This window comes from Lontra canadensis, unplaced genomic scaffold, assembly GCF_010015895.1.
Source record: "Lontra canadensis isolate GAN:19392208 unplaced genomic scaffold, GSC_riverotter_1.0 scaffold39, whole genome shotgun sequence".
Taxonomy (NCBI): Eukaryota; Metazoa; Chordata; class Mammalia; order Carnivora; family Mustelidae; genus Lontra; species Lontra canadensis.
The window spans coordinates 16,797,250-16,813,701 of NW_022631033.1; the positions used below are offsets into that span (position 1 = coordinate 16,797,250).

Consider the following 16,452-nt stretch of genomic DNA (forward strand, 5'->3'; position numbering starts at 1 on the left):
TGTACCACACAGATTTTTTTTTACCTTTAACTATTTGAAAATGTTTGCAAAAAGCAAAATGCTCTAATAATGAATGGTGATAAATATACAATCAAACATACAGTAATAAAAAAGATCTGAAGCTTTAAAAACAGGTACAACCTTGACTTTAGATTATCAACAGTCTTTTTTTAATCATCAAAATCATCTATGGCTTTTTTGGAAAGGGTTAGGTAAGAAATCTACTTCCCCAGGTTACCAATCCTTTCATCATGGCACAAAATCATAGGGCTTCACTAACATTTATTACTATGGTTTCAATTCTATTTTGGGAGTAAAACTCTTGCAAGTCTGACATTAATGACTAATGCCATCCTTGTTTTAGATCACATTATTAAAACGAGTAATGCACTTCAGTTCCTAAGGTGCGTTGTGTATTTTCATTTCAAAAACACCCACAAACTAAAATAGATATTTAAAATCTTTATTGTTTCATCATCAAAAGTTTTCTTTCCATAGAAGAATGGCAATGCAGGATCAGTGCATGTTCTATGGAAAAGTCATACCTCAAACAACTAACTAGAAGTCAGAGACAGCACTATGTCGAGCTAGTGCGCAAGATGGAAGACACAATGCTGCCAGTGCAATCAGTACACAGAAATAATATGCAGCTATTAGAAAAAGAGTCTATGGCCAAGTGAATAAAATAGTAGCAGTGCACTGCACTGATATTCTAGAACAGAAAATGGGGGAGGGGCAGAGGATGTATTTCCCGCAAAAACAAAACAAAACAAAACAAACAAACAAACAAAAAAAACAAACAAAAAAGCAATCAAGTAGATCCCAGGCACTGAGTTCCCAACCACATGACCGGCTACGTCACGCGTACTTGTACCTTCCTCTTTAGGTCTCTGTCATTGTAACACTGCAAGTCGTGTCCAGCCTACTGTCTAAGTGGGATGGCCACACGCAGGTCCTTCGTTCTGCTTCCCATCTCACAGCTAAAGTCACAACTTGGGTCTGGCAATAAAACCTGTGGCCTTCGCGCATCTTTCATAAGAAGCTAAACAAACCCAAAATCTGTTCCCATTTTCTTGAGAAATAAACTTTATAAAACAACAAAAGGTACCTGTCATGATCACTCAGTTTTGTCTGAAGGCAAAATCATCTTCCTGTCATTAAACTGAACAAACATACAAATATCCTCAACATCATACTGTCAGACCAACTCGAACATTTTCCTAACTAGATCGCGAAAAAGGTACTGATAATTCTTGAGATGTAAATGACCACTACGATTTGATCATGCCTGGTTACCGGGGATTTTTTTGGTCAGGATTGTGTTTGAAGCTGCTATACAGCTGGATTTGGCTACTTTGCATTAATTCACACAATAAATGCCATTTAAAAGGAAACAGCGTATCTATCATGATGAAATAAAAACCCAAAAAAGTTGAGAGGTATACAGGAAACTTGTCTTAAATATTTTTAAATTACATATGATATAACCTTAGAGAATAAGAACTACAATTACCATGGTCTAAATCTTAAATTGTTAATGCATCACTTCTCTGCAAGAGTAACAAGTCACTTGTTAATCACGTCAAGGCCTTGCGGGACAGAGGGCGCTCGGCATGTATGGCATAGCGATTACTTTCCAAGTGAGATAAATACCTCTAATTTAAAGTGTTATTAAACTATATTTGAAAAGTTATTTTACTTAATATATACAATGTATAAAATTAAGTTAAAAGGAGGAAGCAGGGAAAGGTTTTTCTGGTCTAGATGACGCAAACATACAACTTTCCCTTATCAGTAGTATAGTTCCATATGTCCATTTTGCCCATGGTAAAATAGGAAAGGCTGATAGAAGATCAAACGTTTCACTTATAGATAGAAAGAGGATTCAAAAAGTGGAATTTCAACGTCATTTCTTCCCACAATGCAACTCACTCTACTTTATAATAAACATAAATAAAAACCATCTTAAAAACCGGGTTTTACACGCTTACCTTTAACAATAAATTCTTCCAACAACTGAGAAGGAAAGCACTCCTTTGCAGCAATTCCATAAAATAATTTTCAATTCACAAAACACCTGTTTCCTGGCAAAATCAGCAACCCTTACGGAGGGCACAGGCGTTAACACTTGGGCCCTCTGAGGTATAAATGCAGCTATATTTGCACTGAGTATACAGTCTATAAGGTATGCCAACAGTCTGCATGTTTGCATAATATTGGGAGTGATGTCATCCTGACTGATTGAAACTTTTTTGAACTTTTTGCAATGGAGGTTAAATAATTTTAAGATAAAAGATGTCCTTTAGCCCAGTAATAGCCAGAAGAAATCTAATTTCTAACCAATGCAAATGGTTGTTACATTTGAAAAATGCTTCACATTGCATACTGATTAAAAAAAAAATAACTAAACAGGGACACATAAGTATTTAAATTCAGCAGGACACCACAAAAAGCATACTAGAGATAAGTGTGAAATCAGTCAAGCTTTTCCAAAAAGAGAAAATCCTTTTAATCCTTCAGCAAGTCTCTGTGAAAATAGTATGCTTACAATGGAAGTGAGAAGGGAGCACCTAGGATACCCCCAAGAGGCTTGCTGTACCACTCAGCATTCCTGCCCCAGCTCGTGTGTGCGCAGATGGGCCAACAAACGACAAGAAGTCCACTTGACAATAGTTCAGTAATTCCTTTCACCACTGCTGCCAGCTGAAGTCATCATTGCTTCCAAAGACCAAGAAAAAGCCCAGTATAGTTGCAAAGATGACTGTGTTTCCTGTGAGAACAAGTGCACAAGCTCCCCACTCAATCTAGGGAAATAAGATAGATAAACACTTCGTTAACAGACGCATGAAAAACAAAAGGAGAATGAAAAGCAAATGAAGACTCTAGTTGTAAGCCAGTCACGCTCTAAAACAAATACAATTTGTAATAATAACTTTCACTCTACTGCACACTTAATGGTCTTTCAATACTGTTTTTAATTTGCTTCCTTCAAAAAGACAGAAAGTCACGAAGATAATTATTCAACAGTCAGACTTCTGGACTCTGAGGAGGCAGCACAGACTTCTACAACTTTCTGTTTATAAAGCAATTCGCTCCAACTCTTCTTCAGTGAATCTAAAATTGTATCTAGAGAGCAGATTAAAGTACTGAAGAAGAAACCATACTCATGTACATTCTTTTACAGGGGTGAGGGGGGAGAACCGCCCTCTGCATATGGAAGGGTGGCCAGCCCATGGCTTCTCCACCTCCTCAGTGTGGGAGGAGTGACTCTGACCGGTGAGTCTGGGAAGACAAGTATATGGAGCCCAGCGCCCCTTCTCCTCTTCTATCCTTTCCCGCCTCAAAGAACACAAGGTCTCCTCAGGCCTGTGGCCTGTGGTTGGTAAGCACTGGGTGAGCTGATGTGCCCGGTTCTGAGCATGAGGTACTGGGGAGCCAGCTGCTATCACAGACCCCAGCCACGCTCTCCAGTATCATTTGTATTAGTTAACAGTAAAAGTAAGATTATCTCTATCCTCTAGGATCTTATGTTCCTCATCCCGTTTTCATATCATTTCACAAAATCTTTTCCTGAGACAATTTTAACACAGTCTAGTGTAAAATCGTTGACAGAAGATATATCCACTTACCAAATGTGCTCTGGCAAATACGATAGGGAGCCCAAAAGCTGAGACAACAATGCCTGTTGTAAGAAATATGGCAAGTTCCTTACAAGCGTTACTCATAGCATCTGTATCATCCACTAATCTTCTCGCTATGCAGTATGGAATAGGTGAAAGGATGTAAAAAAACAGAACAAAGAGAGGCCAGTATTGGCTAGAAAAAAAAAATAAGTTAATGTAGTTTTCACTACCTATGTCATTTTCCTAGACAATAATATATGCTTTTTAAAAAATCAGGCCAGACAAATATTATAAGGTACAAAACATGATACAGTTTAAAAATAAACAATAACCTGAACACTGAAAAGAGAAACATTGAAAGTCACAGTATTTCTAAAGTCAACTATGACACAATGATTAAATATTTCTTATATTAAAAGAAAATGCCTTATAAATTAAAGCATTTGGAATCAAGGCCCAAAATTAAAAATATTTTTTATTTTAGGTTATAAATAAAGAGGCATATGAAAAATAGAAATATTAACACAGTCATTTTTTAAATTCAAGATTCATTGCTCTTGACTCCTAATGAATGACAGCCTTCTTAGGGTAAAGCTGGAACACCCCCAAACTCTCGTTAGGTCACTATGAACTGCCCAGATGCTGAAGTCAAAATGTAGAAAACAAACTGAAAGTAATACTGAAGACTTTCAGTCAGAATATAGGAAATAAATGGTTTTTAATGTACAGTCTAGCTATTGTTCTGTGCCAATGTCATTTCCTGGTTGGATACTACAACTATGGTTATGTAAGACAGGGCAACTGGGGGAAGCCTGTGTGAAGGGTTCAGGGGACCTCTCTGTACTATTTTTGCAGCTTCTTGATAGCACACAATCATTTCAACATAAAAAGTTAAAAAAAACACAAAAGCACAAAAAGTGAAAACTCCAAGCTAACATATCTCCCCTGCTTTCTCTTTCCGTTCTCCTAATAACCTTCTTGTGGATCCTTCTCTATTTTCAGACAGATAAATTTTAACAACATGAACCATTGCACTTTTCTATTTAACAATGTACTGTGAACACCTTGAGATATGAGCACTTACAGCTCCTCCTCATTCTTAACACTGCCTGCTACTTCCACTGATGGACATTCCAGAGTTGAACCGTTTCTCCTTTGACAGGCCTCTAGGATGCCTCCAGGTGTTTGTTTGCTGTTATAAACAAGGCTGCTGAGAATATCCATACTCTTTCCTCACTACACATATCTTGGCCAACACCTGCCAGTAGATTTATATGAGAAATTCTAAGTGGAAGGACTAGTTCAAGGAATATATACATTTTGAGAGCCACAAGCAAACTGGCCTCCAAGACGACTGCCCATAGCTATTCCTCACCCCACTGCACAGGACAGTGCCTGTCTGCCCATAGCTTTTATCTCTGCCAAAGGACTTCATTTAATTTTGAGAGAGGCTGAGTATAATTTCATGTGATTAGTAATTTGCAGTTCTTTTTTGGTATCTGTTGTGCATTTCTCTATTTAGTTGCCTGTATTTTTCTTACTAACCTATCCTTTTGATTTTTAATATTTCTTTCTATCCCATGGAAAGTAACTGCTTACATGACTTTTTTTTTCCATAATCGACCGTCTCTTGATTCTGCTTCTGGTGTTTTTTTGCTTAAAGGACATTTTACATCTCCTTGTGTTTAATTTTATCAACAGGCACTCAAAACTGAGCAGTAATGCAATAACCAAAAGTGTTTTTGTACTTTGAAAAAGGTTTGTCCTTGGTAAATGAACATTGAAGCTTCCATTCAAAAAATTTTTAAAGCTTTAAAAGTAGAAAAATTTTACCCTTAAACACTCAAAAAGACAAAAATTTTACATACTTGTATATTGGAAGGGCACATCCAAGCATCAAAAACATCAGCCCGATTGCTCCTCCAAAGGACAAACTAATCAAAGCTGCAAAGTAAATAGAGTCAAATACAAGTATTAATTAAACTAAATATTATTTTTATTAATATTAGTATTAGCAGTTTGAACATTACCTGTGACCCCAGAAGCAAAAAGCAAAACACAACACAAAAAAACAAATGCATTAAAAGGGAGTTATCTATTGTCTCAGAATAAGTTTTTCGTGTCGTCTTCAAGGCAAAATAAGGCAACACTGATTTTCAAAACCCTGACCCATAGTGAGCCCACCACCACATTCCCTCATTACTGGCTCTGTTTCCAGGGAGTAGCCTAGCCTGCCAGATCAATAATGCTCTTCCAGTCATTAGTGTTACACTTACTGCACAGATCATTATAGTTTGAAAAGGAGGATGTGGAGAAACTGTGCATTCTTAGCTTTACTGGACTTCAGAATTTTATCCTGTGGGAAAGTCTCTCATGATCAGCTCCTGCTTCTTGCACATACACCCCCAATGTGCTCAAAACTGGTTAGAAGAGAGTGTCCAAGGACATCTGGTGTTAATAATTTTAATCAACTCATTTTGATATAGATCTCTGAATAGTTTACAAAACTATAGTTGGGTTTCCTCCCATAATTGTTTATACATTGGAAAATGTGCCAAATAATGGTACAAATCCTTCTTTGGTATCACTATTTTATATTATCACAAACAACAGATGCAATCTACAGGTAAAACATGGTTTTTAGAATTATAAACACACATATACAAAGCATTATATTTTGTAAAGTGTTTTGACATATACTAGTAGAAACAACTTTCTTCAATAGGCATAGTTAATCAATGGCCTAGAATTAAGCAAAGATATAAATGATCAATTTATTTGAATTCTATATGACCTGTATTTCTGTAACTGCAGTGGCTAAGAGAATTACTTAGGTGTTTTTTGTTTTAAATGATGCAGTCCATTAACCTTCAGAGAAATATTAAAACTCACAAGGGTTGTAGAAGGTCTAAAAGTTACCAAGAGAAAAGTTAACACATACAAACCAGAATTAACAGTAAAGGGGTCAAATCCTGCCTAGTACTCATAGACTTCTCTGGATTAAAATGGTCATAATCAAGGACACCTACTCACGTGGTAGTTTGGTTTTCACTTAGATCACTGATGTAGGTCATGTCGACCCTGAACGCATTTATTAAGTTCTCAATGCCATTACATTTTCAGTGACAGAAAAAAGAAAAGCAATTGCACTTTTCATTTTATAGCAGACAACTTCAAGTTTACAATGGAATGCAACTGGGATGAAAATACTGAGTTTACCATTTGTTTTGCTCACAGGTCCTCAAAACCTGGCCCTGCTTACTCTCCTGACACACTCATACCAGCCTATTACCCCATCCTCTCTGCACTCAGTTACACTGCCCTTTCATTTCCTGGAAATCGGCAGGCTCCCTCACCCACCTGGCCCTTGCACATGTTGTCCCTCTTACCTCAGACACTTTTTCTTTCATTCGTTTCATTCAAGAAATATTTATTCAAGAAATATTTACTGGGAACCAAACTGGAGATACGTTCATAAACCAGACAAGGCCCTTCCACACACATGGAGCTTGCATTCTCATTCCATTCCTTTCCTCCTTCTGCCAAGTGAACCCCTCCATGTCCTTTAGATCTCGGCTCAATCATTTCTTCCTCCCTGAAGTTTTTTCAAACCTCCCGCTAGACGAATTCCCCCTATTATATTCATTCATTCAACAAATATCTATTGAGCACCTAATACGCGTCACACATTGTTCTTGATACCGGAGATAAAGCAACAAAAAAAATCAAAGCTCTTGCTCTCATGAGTCTTATAGTCTAGCAGGAGAACAAAATGATAAAAAACAAGCTAACAACATTAGTAAATGAATGTTAAGTGTTCTGAAAAAAATCAGGTAGAGTAAGAGGATGGGAGCGCTATCCTAGACAGAGTGGGCTGGGAAGGCATCTCTGATGAGGTGACATCTGAGTGGAGATTTGTATGAAATGAAGGAATGAATCATGTGGGTATCAGAGGGGAGCATTCCAGGCAGAGGGCCAGGCATGTGCAGAGCCCCCTTCCCCCCACTATATACATCCCATTTGCTCAGTTATCACAGCTGTAACTTTGTAAGATTTAAAATTGGTTTTCCTTTTATTTATTTATTTTTTTAAGATTTATTTATTTGACAGAGAGAGAGAGAGACAGTGAGGGAACACAAGCAGGGGGAGTGGTGGGGAGGGAGAAGCAGGCTTCCTGCTGAGCAGGGAGCCGGATGAGGGGCTTGATCCCAGGACCCTGAGATCATGACCTGAGCCGAAGGCAGACACTTAATGACTGAGCCACCCAGGCGCCCCTTTTTTAAATAAAGACTTTATTTATTTTAGAGAGAGAGGGAGAAAGTACGCAGGAAGGGGAGTAAGGAACAGAGGCAGGGGGGCTGCAGATTCCGTGCTGACCACAGAGCCCACAGTGGGGCTCAATTCCATGACCCTGAAGCCAAATGAAGAGTCAGATGCTTATAGCCAACTGAGCCAGCCAGGCGCCTCTGTATCTATTTCCCTAATGAGCTGTCTGGTCCACCACAGCAGGGAAAAAGTTTTTCTGTTGTTGATGCTCACACCCCAGCTCTTAACACTAACAAATATCTGTAGAATGAGTTTAAAAAAAAAAACCAAGGGGAGGAAAAAAAAAGGGACAGAAGGGAAGAGGAGAGGAAGATCATGCCAAAGTAGTATAGTAAAAACAGCACATAAAGTCAGGAGACAATGGGTCCCTAGCCCCTACTAGCCACTTAACTAGCTGTCTACATAATCATGTCTGAGTGTCAATTCTTTCTTCTTCTATAAAATGAGACTAATGCAAATAATTCTCTGAACGCTAAAGATACTTGTTACAAGACACACTGAAGAAGTAAACAGCCAGCTCTACTTAAAAAATTTTTTTATGTAACTGTATAATTAACATACAGTGTTAACATTAGTTTCAGGGAACCATCTCCACTTTTTGAATGTAAATACTCTATAGTAACAACTTATTTATTCAGAAGCCATTTATCCAGAATACAATTTAGAATCCCGGAGGAAACAAGGGTCACAAAGCTCAGACGTTAAAGCTATCATTCCTCATAAACAGACCCCTAGGCTCTTATCCAGTCGTTATTTATTCATTTTGTGATATATTGTATGTGAATTTCAGCAGAATAAAAAAAAAAATTAGAGCCACCTATGTTCATTTATACATAATTTTGTCCATAGCAATTCACTTAGCCAGAACAAAATTAAGTGAGAAATAACTTCCCTACCCAGAAATGATCACCGTTACCTGTAACTTGTAACATGAAATTTTTAAATTTGAAGATGTTGCTTCACACATTGAAACAAATGAGAAATAAGAGGCAGAACTGCACATAAGCAAGATCTGCCCTCTGACAAGAGAAAGGAGACCGAAGAAAACAAAACAAAACACCCAACCTTAAAAGAAAACAGAAAAATCTCAAAAAGCATACCCATTTGTGGTAATCTTGGCCAAAAGAAAAGTAGCTTTAGGGCTTGATGGTCTCTGTGGGTAACTCTTTCATGTCAGAGAACAATTATTTATGTTCCTATCAAAAAAGAAAATCTAAATTCTCTAAGTACACTCTTAAGAGAGTTAATAAAAGAAGATCTCTTTTTTTTAAAATTTAAAAATGAAAACAAGGTAAGATTTAAGTATCAAAAAATAACTTTAAGTGATATCTTACCTCTAATCGCACTGGATTGACCCCAATGGGGTTAAACACATTGCTCAGAAGTGTTCTCAAAACTTGTAAAGTTTCTCCAGTCTTATGAAATCAGCAACTAGGCTGATTTATATACAAATGTCATCATTTGTGTATAAATGGTTGTCCCAGATGACATATCAAAAAGACAAAAATTTATACTGTAATTGTGTGATGAAACATTTGGAGGGCAAAACTTAGATGAGTCTGGTTTCCACTCCCAAAGCCTCTAGGCAAGGGATGGAACAGCCCAATTACCTAAACTCTCCAGAGACAGGGTGCTGATTCTGTGACTACAAAGAGATTAGCATAGCAGGGACCAGTTCCCGAACCTGGGAGTTATCAGAAAAGTCCAATATATAACCAAATAATAGGCAAATGGCTTAAGAATTAAGTAATGGTCTCCAATTATAGAAACACTGCTGCCTGATGCAGAGATAGACCAATGAAAGAAAATGTCCTGATAAACAGTCATAACAATCAGAAAATCTCACTGAAACCAAAAGTGTAAGTACAATTCCATCTGAGATACTTTCACCTGCTTAATATTTTCCTAAATTGAAAAAGGAAATTTCAAAGTTATTTTTTTTTAAAAGGGAGGAGATTTCTGTTGATGACACTGAAGAAATGGGGAAGGACTGCGAAACGAGCAGCATCCTTAAAAACCACAGCATTCTCCCCTAACTGCCTTTCCACACAAAGATTCAAGAAGGTCTATCACAATTCAAAAAGAGATTAAAAATGATCTTTGTTGCTTATCTAATGACAAAGTTTTACATCAGAAGTGAAATGTTTTCAGACATCAAACCAGAAAACAGTAAAAATGTGACTCTGGGAAAGCAGCTCAATAAAAGTTGTCCTGAAGGAAACAAATTAAACAGGAAAAAAAACCCCAAACACTGCTATTAAAGTTCTTCACCTCCTGCTTGCCTGTCCCTTCTACAAAGCCGCAGGTCAGGAAATCAATGCAATTCGTGGCCAAAAAGTTGAAAACGCTGTCAACGGTGTTTCCTTCCAATCACAGTAACAAAACTACGAAACAATGTGAAAAAACACAACCTTCCTTCTTTCTAAAGGAAACAGACGAATAAACGAGCAATTTTCCATTAAGTTTTAACACTATTTTATTTAACAAACCCAACTAAAAGTCTCAACGCGCAACTGTGGAGAACAGGGGCACATCGGGGTCGCTTACAGGGTCTAACCCTATCTGACAAACACCACAAATCAAAACGCATCCGTTTTCGAAGGCTGTAAAGCTTGGAGGACTGGTCCTGAGAGGGATGGCCACTCTCGTGTGGCCACTCTCATGTGATGACCAAGGTTTCTGAAAGAACCGTCCCTAAGTCCCTCCAGGGCATTCCGGAGGGACTCGGTTTGGCTCAGCCCCCGAAGATCGCACTAGTGCCTCTAAGAGGGAAAGGACACTGATTTCCGTAACGGGCATCTCTAGGGCCCTCAAGCCCCTCAAGATCACTCTCTGCTTGCCTGACTCTCGGATGCAAACTCCTGCAGAACATGTGTGCTGGCCCGAGGCGCTGCGGGACTCTCGCAGACCATGGACCACTTCGTTCTTTCTACGGGGGCCGATGGGTGGGAGACAGGCTTCGGAGATCAGCAGAAAGCAGGGGCTGACGGAGAAGCCGCCCGCCCCGCGGGCCTACCCCGGAGCGCCGCGCCCGGCTGGGCTCTCAGGCTGCGAGGGCGAAGGCGGGGGTCGAGGGGCGGGAGGCAGCCGCCAGCGCAGGGACCTCCGTGGCGGGCGCCCGGGCCGGGGAGGCGGCGTGCGGGGGCTGCCAAGGACCCCTCCCCCTCTCTCTCGGGCGGCCACCCAGCCCTCCGGCGCCCGGCGCCCAGGCCCACCTTTGATGCCGGCCATGGCGGTGACGTCGCTCCTGGCTCCGGGACTCTAGGCGGCAGCGGGGGCGGCAGCGGTGGCGGCGGCCGGGAGACCGGAGATGCGCGGCGGCGGCGGCCAGACAACACCCGGAAATGCGCGACGCAGCACTTCCGCCGGCGACTCGCGCTCGCGCGGAGGCGCGGGGGGCGCGCCGGGCTGGGGGTTGGTGGGGCCGACCCCTTTTTTCCCTTGCCATGCGGCTGTGCAGATTGCCGCCCTCGCAGGCTTGGCGTTCTCGCCTTAGTTGGGTTCCCATTTTCCCCTCGGGCTCGGGGAAGCTCCACTCCCGATCCCCCATCGCGGATCCTGCAACCTCCTACATTCTTGGAGGATAAGGGAGCGGAGTACCGCCGTCCTTTGGGAGGCCTGCTCTGATGTCTTTGGAGGATGGTATTATGGTCTCTAAAGCGCACCCTTTGCAGGCTCCTCCACAGCCTTCTAGTAGAAGTCAGGCCAGTTAGTTTGTTGGTTTCCGACCCAACTAGGGTTCTGGTCAGTCCCACCTCCAGAGATAAGGAGCTGCGGGACCCAGTAAATACAAAATAAACATTTTAACACAAATCCGACCGCCTGGGAGTCTCAGAATCGCAGGGCTTGTTTTTGTTTTTGTTTTTGTTTTATTTTGTTTTGTAGTCCAGGGCTAGGGGAATAAAAAGGAGAAAGCAGAGGGACAAATACATTTACTTAATGTTATGCCCCAATAATGGGTCCGTGATTAAAGGAGCGAGACTGATACAAAGCGAAGGTCAAGCAAAGCTTTATTTCGCGCCAAGCATGAAGAATCTAATCGAACGTTCGGGTCCGCACCTCTTACAAGAGAGGGCGACCCTTCTCTGTTTCACAGTCTAGCTTTTAAGGGCACAGGCCATGCGGTCGGGCCTGGCCACGCACAGGTGGCCAATGAGATTGTAACACACACAGGCTCCCAAAGGGCGGGGCCCATACTCCTTGGTAACCAGGGAGACAGTATGCATCCCCCCCACTGATCGGAAGTCTCCACCTGGCCTGACCCACCTTTGTATCTGGGCTTTGTTACCTGAAGCTGGTTTCTGGCGCTCGTCTCCAAGTAAATCCCCTGGGGCAAGGGGAGCAGGGACAGTTTCTAAATAGGTCCTTACACTTAAGTCATCCGTCAGATGTATTCAAGATTTACTATGTTTGGGGAATAGGGCTAGATACTGGGGTGATAAAAAATGAGGTGCGGTTTTGGGGCGCCTGGTGGCTCAGTGGGTTAAAGACTCTGCCTTCAGCTCAGGTCATGGTCTCAGGGTCCTGGGAATGAGCTCTCCTTCGGGCTCTCTGCTCAGCAGGGAGCCGGCTTCCCCCTCTATCTCTGCCTGCCTCTGCCTACTTGTGATCTCTGTCTGTCAAATAATATCTTTAAAAAAAGAAAAACTAGGTGTGGTTTCTTTCCTGAAGGAGCTTGCAGTTTGGTGAGATACAGGCACACACACACAAAAATATAAAATTGTAACAGCGATAATTGCTAGGAAGATGGGTAGATAGTCCTTGACAGCTTTTGATTTATACCAGAGAGATTTCCCCAAGGGAGGGACAACGGAAGGATGAAGAGGTGTGGAAGTAGAAGACAAAAGAGAAAAACCATTATGAGGAAGAGAGATTGTGTTGGGGGTGGAGGTGGGGGAAGTGGTTGGATGGTGAGCTTGGGAGGCAAACTGGGCCCCAGGAGTTTGGTCTGTTGGGAGAGAGGAGAGAAAGCGAGTGGGATTGCTGCGGGCTAGAGTAGGTTAGCAGAGTCCTATATTATATTTTTTAACCCCCTCCCGAGTAATGAGAATCTTTCAAAGGGTTTTAAAAAGATACAGGTGGAGGTGCTTGGCATAAGATTTGAATTTTTCAATCTTTTCAGTCACCAGATTAAAATAAACTGGCATGTAAAACTTTGTCGAATGGTTAGATGTTTCCAAAATACTTGAAAATGAGAGGTACTGAGAGCTGAAAATATTGTCCTACCCTGCTTCTCTCCATTACTTTCAGGGTTGAATTATATATATATATATTTTTTTTTAAAATTTATTTGACAGATCACAAGTAGGCAGAGAGGTAGGCAGAGAGAGAGGAGGCAGGCTCCCTGCTGAGCAGAGAGCCCGATGTGAATTATAATTTTTTTAAAAAACAAGTCACTTGAGGCTTAATGTCCCCAATAAATCTATAGATACTTTGTGGAGGAGTAGAAGTTTTTTCTGTTCAAGTTAGTGCAAAAAATTCTGATGTCTTCTGAATCATGAAGAGTTTCCATTTAAGGACCGTAGTAGTGAAAACACAAGGCGAACGTGAACATATGCTATAGAAATGTTGCTGTTTGAGACGGTCTGTGAACCACTGGCTCCTTTCTTTAAAATGAAGCAGATGTATGCATCCTCCTCCCCAACCAACTCGAAAGGAGTAGGTGAAATTCTTGGAAAAGTAGATGATTCTGTGACTCCACAAATAGTCACCACTAACACCTTTCTTGTTTTGTTTTACAGTATTTATCCTTGAAACCAGGATGGTTGAGGGAACCTAACAGAAATAACTGATCATTGGTGGTGGTACTGGTGGTGGTGAAAGTGATAGGTTCTTATCTTATAGACTCATAGCTTCCGCTCCTGGGGGTGAGGAGGGGAAATCACATTTTAGGAAGCCTTTTGGAGCTTCCACAAGTCCCTATAGCTGAGTTAAGTGCTAGTCCTCAAATTTCCTCTTGTGAATACAAATGGGCTGGACATTGTGAAACTTTCATGGGCAGAGCCCAGGAATCAGAAATTTTATCAAGCACCCTGAAGACTTCCTATTCAAACAAGAGCTTGACAATAATTGTCTGAAAAAAGGTAGGATGTCAGGAATTACCTTCATTAGTTTGCCAAGTGATTCCTAAGCATTAGTTACTGTTATATCCTTTAAATGTTCTCTAAGTATTCTTACAAAATAGTGTTACCTTATGTAGTTTGGAAACTTATTCAGATAGCTTCTTATCTTCCAGAGTTAACTCACAAAGATGGGGATGGGGTGGGAGGAAGAGAGCTGTTGTTTATTGAGCAGCTGGTATGTGTCTAGTGCTTTAAACATCTCATTTCATCCTCTCCACCATTTTGTAAATTTGGAATTACTAACTCTTATGGATCAAGTCAGAGAAACTTTAGGGAAGCTTTTAGCTTTAGTTATTTTTTCTAAAAAGTTATTATGGAAAAATTAAATACGTAAAAAGGAGTCAGGACAGTATCATGAATTCCCATGTACCGTCAACTACCTTCAAAACTTAACACACGTTCAATGGTGTTTTGTCTATACTTCTTGTCCTCTTTCCCCCACCTCCCATATTATTTTCCCCCAAATTATTTTGAAGAAAATTCCAGACATAATTTCTTCTCTAATATTTTACTATGTTTCTAAGAGAACCATTAAAAATAACATAACCATAGTACATTTATGAAACCTAAAAAACAGTTCTTTAACATAATATATTTAGTCAGTGTTCAAATTTCCAATTGTCTCATAAATGTCATTTATTTTCTAGTTTGTTGGAATCAGGACCCGAATCGGGTCCACACATTCCTATTAATGTGCCTCAGAGATGATTTAAGAAGCTGCCTCTTGTTATTTAGAGCTCAGCTCAAATGGTAGTTTCCAGAACCCTTCATGGACATCCCATTTATCATAGCACTTAACTTTATATTATGCTGTTTTCTTCTTCTTTTTTAAAAATTGAAGTATAGGGGCAGCGGGATGGCTCAGTCATGAGCCAAACTCTTGGTTTCAGTTCAGGTCATGATTTCAGGGTCATGGGATAGAGCCCTGCGTGGGCTCTCCCTCTGCTTCTCCCCTTACCCCACCACCATAATGCTCCCTCACTCTCATAAATAAATAAATATCTCTAGAAATTGAAATATAATTAACATACAGTGTTATATTAGTTTCAAGTATACAACATATTGATTTAACAATTCTATACATTAGTCAGTGGTCACCATAAGCGTAGTGACTCTGCCACCAAACAACATTATTACAATATTATTGACTATATTCCTTAAGCTCTATTTTTCATCTCTGTGACTTTTTTATTACTGGAAACCTCTTAATCCCCTTTATTTCACCCATCCCTCCAGTCACTGCCCCTCTGGCAACCATCAGTTTATTCTTTGTATTTAAGAATCTGGTTGTATACCTGTGTGTATTACTCTGTTTTGTTCTTGAATGGGCTTATTATTTATCTGAACTATATTATTTGTTGGCTGTCTATCCCACCAGAATGTAAGTTAGTAAAACCTTTGATGTTTTGTTCACCACTGTCTAAAACTGGCAAATGATGTGATCTTAAATTACAGCAATTCTCTTGTTATGGTAATTAATGACCTCTACATTGCCAATTCCAAAGGCGGCTTTTGGATTCAACGTTTCAACAACAGTGGACACTGTTGACCATTCTCTTTCTCTCAAGCACTATATCGCTTCCTTCCTGGCTTTTCTCATACTTCGCCAGAGGTTACTTTTCAGACTCCTTCCAAGATCTTCTTCTGCCCAGAATTCAAATAATAGCGTTCTCTTAGTTTAGTTCTGGGCCTCCTTCGTTGCTGTATCTAAATTCTCTCCCTATGCATTGTACCTTTTTCTGTGGCATTACTTTAGCTTTGAAATGCAGACTTGTATATCCAAGTGTCTGTTGGATATGTGTATCTGGACTATTAGTCACTGCAAACTTAACATGTGGAGAACAGAATTTTCTATTATCTTTCTTCCCATTTCGCTTGGTCCCTCTCCAAGCCCCCACTGCTCAGCTTCCTCTTTTTCTGCTTTTCCCCTAATTTACCTTGCTTCAGTTATATTGGACTTGATTGCCTCTCCTACTCCCTGAATTTTGTTTTACTCACTACTGTATCCCCAGTGCCTGGAACAGTGCCTAGCAGATACTGTTAGCTACTGGTGGATGCTCGATATATATATAGTTATTGGCTGAATTGATGAATGACTGTTCCTCAAAACACATGGCCAGGACTTGTGCACCCACTGTTCCCCAAGCTGTGGAGGATCTTCCCCTGACTTTTGTATGGCTGGTTTTCTCATTCAGGTGTCAAACTTCAAAATCACTTCCTTAGCAAGGAACTACCTCCCTAAAGTTGCCTCCCAGTCTCTACTGTAACACTCTGTTTTATTTTCATCAGTGCATTTATCTCTGCTTATTATCTTTGTTTACTAATTAATGTTGCTTTTCCTATCCCACTTCAGTGTAAGGTCCACGAGTAACTGGGGATTT

General features: G+C 40.4%; 1 protein-coding gene across 2 annotated transcripts; it reads right to left on the bottom strand.

Annotated features, from left to right (window-relative positions):
* Nucleotides 1-447: 447 nt before the first annotated feature.
* On the bottom strand, nt 448-11,241 carry LEPROTL1 (leptin receptor overlapping transcript like 1). 2 transcript variants are annotated; one of them, XM_032869964.1, is made up of 4 exons: nt 11,165-11,241; nt 5,492-5,567; nt 3,630-3,816; nt 448-2,804 (listed from the first exon to the last, which is right to left on the bottom strand). In XM_032869964.1, exons 1-4 carry the CDS (start codon nt 11,178-11,180, stop codon nt 2,688-2,690), a joined length of 396 nt encoding a protein of 131 aa, XP_032725855.1. In that variant the 5' UTR covers nt 11,181-11,241; the 3' UTR covers nt 448-2,687. The 2 variants fall into 2 exon arrangements, with proteins under 2 accessions (XP_032725855.1, XP_032725854.1); XM_032869963.1 differs by lacking the exon at nt 11,165-11,241 and adding an exon at nt 5,900-6,130.
* Between the last annotated feature and the right edge of the window lie 5,211 nt (nt 11,242-16,452).

Excerpts from the sequence above, each read along its gene's own strand:
- LEPROTL1 (XM_032869963.1), bottom strand. The coding sequence starts at position 5,948 with ATGCACAGTTTCTCCACATCCTCCTTTTCAAACTATAATGATCTGTGC. Across the intron at positions 5,568-5,899 it reads AAACTATAATGATCTGTGCA|CTTTGATTAGTTTGTCCTTT; the intron begins GTAAGTGTAACA and ends TTTACTTTGCAG. Across the intron at positions 2,805-3,629 it reads TATTTGCCAGAGCACATTTG|ATTGAGTGGGGAGCTTGTGC; the intron begins GTAAGTGGATAT and ends TTATTTCCCTAG.